This window comes from Crocodylus porosus, unplaced genomic scaffold (assembly GCF_001723895.1).
Source record: "Crocodylus porosus isolate Cpor-Errol unplaced genomic scaffold, CroPor_comp1, whole genome shotgun sequence".
In the NCBI taxonomy this organism is placed as follows: domain Eukaryota; kingdom Metazoa; phylum Chordata; order Crocodylia; family Crocodylidae; genus Crocodylus; species Crocodylus porosus.
The window spans coordinates 11,712,413-11,721,709 of NW_017728924.1; the positions used below are offsets into that span (position 1 = coordinate 11,712,413).

Below are 9,297 nucleotides of genomic sequence, written 5' to 3' on the forward strand. Positions count from 1 at the left end.
TTTTGTGCTGATGCCAAGATGCAGTGGGGGTAGAGGTGGAGGAAGACTCCTTGCTAGAAGTTCGACAAAAACCTGTAGCGACGAATTGGGGGAGGGGGGGTGTTCCTTAGTTCAACCTCAGATTTCAACATATACTTAACATATACAAGATATTATGCTATATATTACTATATATACAATATACATTTTTTCACAAAGTTCAGCAAATCCAAAAACAGAACAACAATAAATCCAGTTTTGGTCAAGTGATGTGTTTGTCCTGTCCCTAAAGAAAGACTTATTTTCAGTGCTAGGAATTTTTCCAGTATTGGGTGGGGTTTTTAAAACATTTTTAAAGTGAAATAAAAATGAAATAGTGAAATAAAGTCATTACAAATTAAAAGATCAAGTAAAGTTTGAATTCTTTCAGGGAGTTTGCCTTCTCGCTGAAAGGAGTGATTTGACAAACATCATAATGAATTCGGAAAACAGTCTGATGTTGCTTAATCTGCATTTTGGGTTTTATCATTAAATATGTTTCAGTTAAAACATGTGCATGTGCAGAGGTGACTTGAACACCCTCAGATCCAATCCTCAGTCAGAAACTGTTACTCATTGCCATCTTTGTGACAGCCAAAACTGGTCACAAAATGGCAATAATCTTCCATGAGCAATTTCAAAGGCAAAAAAACCTCATTCTTCATTTTCTTCAAGTTTTTTCAGTGACATTTTGAATTTCTGGTCAAAATCAAATTGTGCAGTTTCTAAAGGAAAGGTTTTGTTTTGATTTCAGCTGGTTCAAACTGAAATGAAAAAAAAGATCTCCTTGCACCTGTCAGGCCCTTTTCTCTCCCATTTCTCTAATTGGAAAAGAGTGAAAATGGAAAAAAAAAAGGCAGGGACAACAATGCAGAAAGTAGAGTAGGGGGAAAAAACCCCTAATGTTTCATTTTGATTCAAATCAAATTAAAATAAAATTGATGAAAATCAGAAAAATGAAGCCAATATTACATTTTCAGTGAAAATATTCATAGAGCTGAGAGAGGTGTGGAAACCTTTCCAGTAAAAACATTGATTGGCTGTAGTGAGATTATTACATGGGGAAATTATCTTCTGTACATAGTGTCAGTAGGACAGGAGTCACAGGGAAGCTTAGCTTTACATGCTCTGGGATGCACTATTATTTCTCTGGTGAATCATTTACTGAGAGCAGCCTTTATAATAAACTCCATGAAATAGAGAAAAACTCATTATCCTGAAGCAACATTCTCTTGCACTCACGTTTATTCAGCCCTTCAGCTACCAGGCTTTTAAGTTTCTGCCTAGCTTAATGAGCACAGCCTTTAGAACTAATCAAAATCCATGATTTTTAACACAGCTGGAACATCCTGCAGGAGACCACAGATAAAATCAAAAGGATTTTACCACCAGTTAGCTATATACACTGTAAGAGCCATGGGCAGAGCGTTAAGGAGATAAAGCAGATAATTCACCAGCTTCTCAAATCATGTAAAGGGCAGGACAGGGTAGTACCTTAAAGACCGTTTCAGAGAGGCAAATGTAAAGTTATGTTTCTTCAAGACTCCTGTCCTACTGACACTGCAGGCGTGTAGAGGCCAGGAAGGAATGCTTGCCACAATGCACAATTGATAAGGAATTTCTAGATCTGGGCATTTATCTGGCACAAAAAGATTAAGGTCAAAAGTATTCACCACTAATTTTGAGTGCCCCGTCTGAAATGCCCAGGGCTTGATTTTTCCATTAGATTCAAACCAGAGCTCCTGTTGACTTCAATTTCAGCTTTGACTGCTCAGCACTGCTGTTCTAGAGGCTAGATTATGTGCTAGTCCAAAGTCAAACAGGAAATGAGTCCACTTCTACACACTAGCCTAGGAGCCCATGATAACTGGCTGCCCTAAAAAAAAATGTGTATCAGACTATACACAGACAGGAGACAATATTAGTTTAGACGTAACCCACAGCAAGAGAAACAGCCGGGGACGGGGTATGCAGGGCATTGCAGCAGCCTGCTGCTCTGCTCAGTAATCCCCATACCCAGTGCTGCTGGTGAGAAAGGAAGAAGAGAGGCCAGGTAAAGCAAGACAGAGTCACTAGCTTTGTTTGCCTTGGTTTGTTGGTAGCTCACTGGATTCATTAGTAACCTTGAGCCCTGCTGGCTAATCATCCTAATGCTCGGCTAACGACCACTTAACAAGCAGCAGGAGGGGAAAGCAAACTTCTCTCTCTCAGATCAAAGACCAAGGTAATCAAGGGAGTGATGCCTTTGTTTTCCAGCCTTGCTCTAAAAGAAGCTCCAGGTCATACAATCCAGCAAAGACCTGGAATAATGGAACAAGCCAGTTTAGGAGCTGCAACCCCCATGGGAGGGAGCTGATTCTATCAGGTGCTAGCCACTTCCCCAGAGGACCTCACCCTTTCCCTGCAGAGCCCTATAACTGGCTCTGGAAAGCCCCAGGAGTCCTCCCTGACCAGGGACCTTTAGATCAGGGATGATTTGTAGCTTCTCCTCACTACTAAGTGCAATGACTGTTCAGATCCAAGCTGCTTTCCTGTGAAAATACAAGGCCTCTAAGACTGAATCATTCAGCAGCTGCACTTAATGAGTCCTTTTCTGGCTTATGGCAGAAAGCAGCTCATGGCTGAATTTAGCCCTGGTTAGCTGGCTCTCCTTTGGTTTGCAGGCTTCAAATAGCACCATCCCTTCCAATTAGAGAATTGAGGACATGGGGCAAGCACACAGAACCTAATATCCCCCGTTCTGTTCTCAATGACCCAAGTGCCTGATTCCCATAACGACAGCCACTTTTGGAAGTGGGCTTTTTTGAGCTCTCAGCCTTTGAAGAGCCCAACTATCCCGAGCTGTCTTCATTCTATGTGCTTGGGAGGAGTGTTTTTTTCAGGGGATTCCTAAAAACTAGGGAAGTATGCAGGAAGATATGCTATTCACAACCAAGTGAGAGCAATACAGCATTGTAATATAGGACCCAATTCAAAATCCTTTGAAATCAATGGAAGTCTTTTCATTTGCTACAATGGGTGGTGAATCAGACCCAAACTCAGAAGAACATAATGCAAACCACAGAGTCAATACTCTCTCAGTGCTTACTCAGTCTCAGCCCAAGGCATATTCCTGGTACAAGGATCCAGCCCACTAGAGCAAGACATTCTGTGGCTGGGCCAGGATTGAATGCTTAGTGCCAGCAAAAGATGAGAAAGAATTTGCTTGTTTAATTAATGAAATCCTTTGGGATGAGCTTGGATATACAAATTCCCCACGGGTGCCACCAAACCAAGAGGGTAAAGGCTGGTTCCCATTTTTTTGCTCCCATGCTTGGATGCCCTGAGCTTACAGATACCTTCCAATGAACCCCCACCTGGCAAACTAAATCAAGTCAGTGCAATCCACAGTCCCAATGTACATCAGTGCATTAGAATAAGCTGTCTACAAATGCAGGTAAAGTCAGTCCTCTCTGCTTATGAAGAAGCTGGTTTTCAGTCTAAGGATATCCCCCACCCCATACCTGTTGCTCTTGTATATTTGACGTTCTCTAGCTCACCACAGGCCACTGGGCTTAAAGCAAAAATCACCGAGTGAAATTCCCTGGCCTCTGTTATGCAAGTGCGATAGAATGAGTATAATGGCACCTGGCCTCAAGGAATCTGTTGATCTGCATTCACCTCTAGCTCACTGAGCTAGCTGCAACCACACCTTAGCCAAACTTTTCATTGAATCATTTAAATATAATAACAAAGATCAGAGTGAAGCCTAAACCCGCACCTGTCCCCAGATATAAAGGAAACAAACAATATCATGCCCTAAGCTTCTTTGTTAGGACCCCTTGACATAAAGGGCCCCTAACTGGATCCATGAATCATGACCACCTTGAACTTTGTGTGCTTTTGGAAATTTTACTACTGATGATGATGGTGATGCCAGTAACAACAGCAATGATGAAGACTTGGCCTGTCCCAGTAAGCATTCCAGAAATGGATTAGCTGAAGAAGAGATGAAGATGGTATCCACCCCCACTATTAGAGAGGAAGTCTGGGGCAACCTGGCCTCCCCCAGCAGTCGCAGGGCCAGAGGTTAAAAATGAGTCCATAGGATCATAAGAAAATAGGACTGGAAGGGACCTCTGGCTGTCCCTCCTCAGGGCAGGATCATCCCTTTCTAAATCATCCTGGCCAGGTGTTCATTTAACTTACACTTAACTTCCCAGGATGGAGATTCCACAGCCCCTCTGGGTAATCTGCCCCAGTACTTAACCACTTCATAGTTAAAAAATGCTTCCTAATATCCAACTTAAATCTCCCTTCTTGCAATTCAAAATGATTATTTCTTGCCCTCTGCAACCATCCTCTTTATAAAAACCCTTTCTATATTTGAAAACTGTTATCAAATTGCCCCCTTCCCTGCTCAGTCCTCCCTTCTCCAAACTAACTCATCCCAGGTCCGGATCCTGACTGGGTCTCAGGTGCTGTCATTGCTACAATGAGAACAAAGGTTAGGCATGTCCAGAATAGTCCAGGCTGGTCCCAAGGCCAGACAGGAGACTGGGCTGCCCTGCATACCCGCTCTGGCCATGTTTCTGAAGGCTGGAACTGTTTCCCTCATGGTCCTATCGTGGGAATGGAAAACTTAATGAGCCCATGTTTTTTTCCACTGGTGGAAGAGAAGTCTGAGTAGCTAACAGCATCCCCTGCCCCAGTCCTGCTGCTGGAGAGCCAGCTTCCAGGGGGCCCAGATCGCTACCACACCCAGCCAACTAAGGGACTACCCTCAGAGTGGAAAGAACAAACCCCAGTGGCTGCCTGTGTCCCACCTGTACCGCAGGCTGTCAGACTGCAGCAGACACATGCTTTACTTTCTGGTGTCCAAGCCACCTTGCAGTACCCTGCCTCATGTTCTACTGTTGTCATATCCACCCCCGAGATTTCTTTTTGGCCTCACTGCATTGTCTCGGATTTCCCAGCCCCACCCTTCCCATGTAGTCTACTACAGGGCTCCTCCATCACACCACTCATGAACATCTGCATGATACTGCTGAAATCAAAAGAAGGTGGTGGAATAAGTTAGTGAGCCAAGATGGGACTCACTGGGTGGGCTGTATGCCACTCCCTCCCAGACAGCCCAGGAATCACAGGCACAAGGGAATGGCTGGCAGCAGAACACTAGGCTGCATGTGGGACATGCCAGCTGGAGAAACAGATGCAGAGAAGAGTCATCCCTGTACTTCAAAAATAAGCGTGGCTTGTGGTTACCTGAGCACCAGCTTGGGTGTTACGCAGTGACTACAAAATGGAGCTCAACACCAGCTAATTCACCCTGCTTTTTGGCTATCCTCAGAATCCTTGTTAACCCCGGTAGATCTGAGCTGCGGTGACCAGCCAGAATTCTGCAAAGGTCCCAAGATGTAAATCAGAATCGACTGAGTCTGTAAAGAGCCAGGGCTTTTTTATTTAGCTCTTCTCCCTTCTCTGCCTATATAAAGTCAATGGAAGATGACATGCTGCATCATGCCCAAGAACCACGGTTCATGGATATGCTCATGCCATTCACACACAGACGGCACAAGGAAGACTGGCACAATGGGAGATCCAGCAGCTGAATACCAAAGTGGGTTGTGGACAAAATATGCTGAGTAGGGTAAGGACAGTAACAAAAATGCATATCTACTTGAATTAGGAACTGATACCAGGCTCCTGTATCCCCCAACCACCCCCCTTTCCATGGCCTAACACATAGGCCTGTGGCATTTTCTGGTGCTTACCACAAAATGGCGTGTGATAAAGGTGCACTTGGGGTTAATCATTAGCCAATTTAGTGCAGCAACTTAGCAAGACAAATTAGAGCAATGCAACTACAGAATATGTGGGAACCTGGGAAAACCCATGCAGGCTTCTCTAGGGAATAAGAGCTGATAGCTCTATGAGGAAACAGCACTAAGAACAAGACCCTCCAAACTCCCAAGTCCTGAGCCAAAGTTGTTGACATTACAGATATCTCTTTGTGCTCCAAGAAGAGTAATTCTTTGAAGCTGACTTGGTCCTAGCTATAAATCCACTGAAATCAGCAGTGTTACACCAAGGCTGATTGGTCCCAGTGGGTTTTACTTCTTTCCCAGAACTCCTTTGAAGGACTATTTCCAAAGCTCTTGTTCATTCCAACACGGGTGAACGGAAAAAAAGGGAAAGACCAAGACCACCTGTCTTTAAGACAGCAGAAGGAAACACTGGTGAGAAACAGCCCCTGTGAATCCTGCATTTTACCTTAAACAAGCAAGAAGGCCATAGTACTTCTTGAAAACATTACGGCACCTAACGTTTTAAAATGGTTCCCCCATAAGACACACCACCCAAGTTTCACAACCATCCCCACAATCAGTGCGAGCGGAGTCATTATGCTCGGAGCTTTCACCAGGCATGAGATGTTGCAATCTTCTCTGCATCTGGGATCTTTGCTGTAGAGGATCTGGAACATTTATTTCCCCCATCATGGTTTTTAATAGCTGAAATGCAACTGCAAACTGCCATTCTTCTCCCCGACAAAAGGGGTGTGTGTATGCGTGTGTTTTCAGCACCGTACTAGTCACTCTCTAGGCTGCTTATCCAGCTCTTTATCTCTGGCTTTGCTGTTCACAGAGGGAAGCAGCAGAGCTGGGGAATTTCAAGGAGAATTCCATTCTTGTTTCCATGAGTGTGATTTGAAAAATTAAAAAACTACCTCTGTAGGGCAATTATAAATTCCCTGAGCCTTTCCTAGAGAAGTTTTCAGCTTTATAAAACAAGTTCTTTTAACCACCCACTTGGACATCTTCACTATGAAAATCAGCCCTGTAACCAAAACCACTAAAACCAGAGTGCCCCTCCACCTTTTCATCCTACCACGAAACAAACAAATGACACAAACTAAATGGAACGTGGTTCCAGAGACAAATCAAAACCTATTTCTTTCGCACCTGGCAGAAAACACCTCCCCAAAGCACTTCTAATAATAATAGAATAATACTTTTTTCTTCTATTTAAGTAAGAAACAACAAAAATTGGAACAACCCCCAGGCAAATGGTTTTTCTTCAGAAAATCAAATCTATGCTTTTGTCACTGGCTGACTGATTAACTTTTTGCTGAAGAGAGGGAATGCTCTGAAAAACTTTCCAGTCTGACAACCCAAGAGGTGCAGCTTTCATAACTAGATACAAATAGGCCAGGATCTCAGCTGACATCGATTTCAAGGGAACTATGCTCCTTTACACCATCTGAGAATCTGGCATTGTTTGCGCATTCATGTCTTCTCTTTAATTCTGGGAAAGAGGGCTCTAAGTTGAAATGTTTAGTTTAGCTCTCAAAAATTATAATAAAATATAAAGTTTTATTTTAAAACAATGTCACATCCTGAAAACAAAACTCCAGAATACACCAGCTGGCACGTTATTTTTTTCTCGGACAATGAGGGTACTGACAAGCGCAAAAAGCTGTTGGGTTTTTGCTTACCTGTGCCAAGTCATGATGGTTTTCCAAGATCCTTATAGCAGGCTTGATGTCTTCGAAGACTGAGGTGTCTTCAGCAGAGTCCCCAGACATTGTGACTGGTTTTAATGGAGTAAATACTGAGTTTTCTTCAGGAAGCGGGGTGCTCAGAACCAACCCACTGCTGCTCATCCCTCCCGTCACCCCCTATCTTTTTCCTTAGCGTGCTGCAGACCAAAATCTAAAAAGGAAGGGTAGAAGGAAAAAAAAGGAAAAAGGGTTTTTTTTGGACAAAACTGGAAGGGAGTCAAGAACTCGGAAGCAAGCCCGTTGCTAATCCTTAGGAATCCAGGTGCACTGTAGCCTTAAGAAGTCTGATCTGTTACAGAAAAGCTTTACCTGTCCTGAAGTAGGAGGCACACTAACCTGGAAAACTTCAATGACAGGTTGGATGAGCCAATCAGGACTGGAGCAAATGCTGCTCTGGCCAATAAACCAGCTGACATCTCCTTTAAGGTAATACAAGATAAAATGAGTGCTGGGCTGCTGTGGATCTTTCCATCAGCCATGTTACCTGTAACAGGTCTACCTAGAAAGAAAGAGAAAAAAGGATCAGTACAAAGTTGCACAAGAATCCACAGCCAGGTCTGCACTAGAAACTTTTGCCAGTGTATGAGCAACCAGTAAGAATGTGACCGCAGCATCTTTATGCCAGCAAAATGTCCTAGTATAGATGCAGTTAGACTGGCACAAAAATCCTTTGATCAGCATAGCTTATTTCATTTGGGGGACTGGTACAAACCACCATGGCAAAACAACTCTGTATCTCCATTAGAGATGTTTGCCAGGATAGCTGTACAGTTGGCAAGGCATAACACCCAGATCCACAAAGATAGTTAAGCAACCAACTCCTGCTTAGTCTCCTAACTTCCACTGGTTTCAACAGAAACCAGAGTTAGGTACATAAATCTCTTTGTGAATCTGGGCCTAACTGACATGGTTGTAGGATTCTTTTGGGGAGTTTGCTTTCTTGTTGAAAGGACTGATTCTTGTTGCTGAATTTACCTCATTCCCACCACAAACACATCCCCATTGGCAACACGTAGGGAATGCATGCGGGTGCATGTGCACCCCGTGAGATTGGCTGGGCACCCCTGGAAGCGCCAGCTGTAAAACCGAAAGTGCACTTCCACTGGGGGGGCCTCCCCCCCGGTCAGCAATTAGATGCTGAGGGATTCTCTCCCCCCACTTTTCAGTGGTCTGGTGCCCCCCTCCCCATCCCAGAATCAGGAAGCACCAGTCACCCATGCACATCCGTGGCCCATTATCACAGCCCTCCTTTGTGCCTACACACGTACATTGATTCTGCTCTGACGTGCTGTAATTACAATGCTCCGGAGCAGGCTCCAGCATGGAGCATGGTAATTATCGTGCTCCAGCAGACTCCAAAGTCACGTGTATCAACTCATTTGCCACCTTGTCAAGTTTTAGTTAAAGCACCCCTGCCACCATTTTTCAGCACATGGACATCGATACACATGATGCTCTGGAGCTTTAATTAGAGCGGCTCTTGGATCCGCTCTAATTAAATCATCCGCCTCCCCACAACTGCTCCTGGAGCATGGCTATAAATACTCTTTGTGACCAAGACAGATTCCCCTTTAGAGCCTCTAAGTGTCCCTCCTTGCCTACCTAGAAATAACACTCACGGCAGCTGCTCCCACCTCAGGCTCTGAATATGCTGATCAAAAAGTATGCTAATGCCCCAACAGCCTGGAGACCAGACAGCAAGGGCTGAAATCTTGGCTTCCTGCAGGGCAATGCTATAT

The 9,297-nt window shown here is 44.2% G+C and overlaps 1 protein-coding gene across 2 annotated transcripts in view; it reads right to left on the reverse strand.

Moving 5' to 3' along the window:
• Positions 1–7,841, reverse strand: part of LOC109313665 (Krueppel-like factor 5) — a 46,188-nt gene extending 38,347 nt beyond the window's left edge. For both annotated transcript variants that reach the window (XM_019540335.1, XM_019540334.1), the window contains exon 1: positions 7,493–7,841. In XM_019540335.1, coding sequence (XP_019395880.1) covers positions 7,493–7,660 — 168 coding nt within the window. In that variant the 5' untranslated portion in view covers positions 7,661–7,841. The remainder of the gene's footprint in view (positions 1–7,492) is intronic.
• Between the last annotated feature and the right edge of the window lie 1,456 nt (positions 7,842–9,297).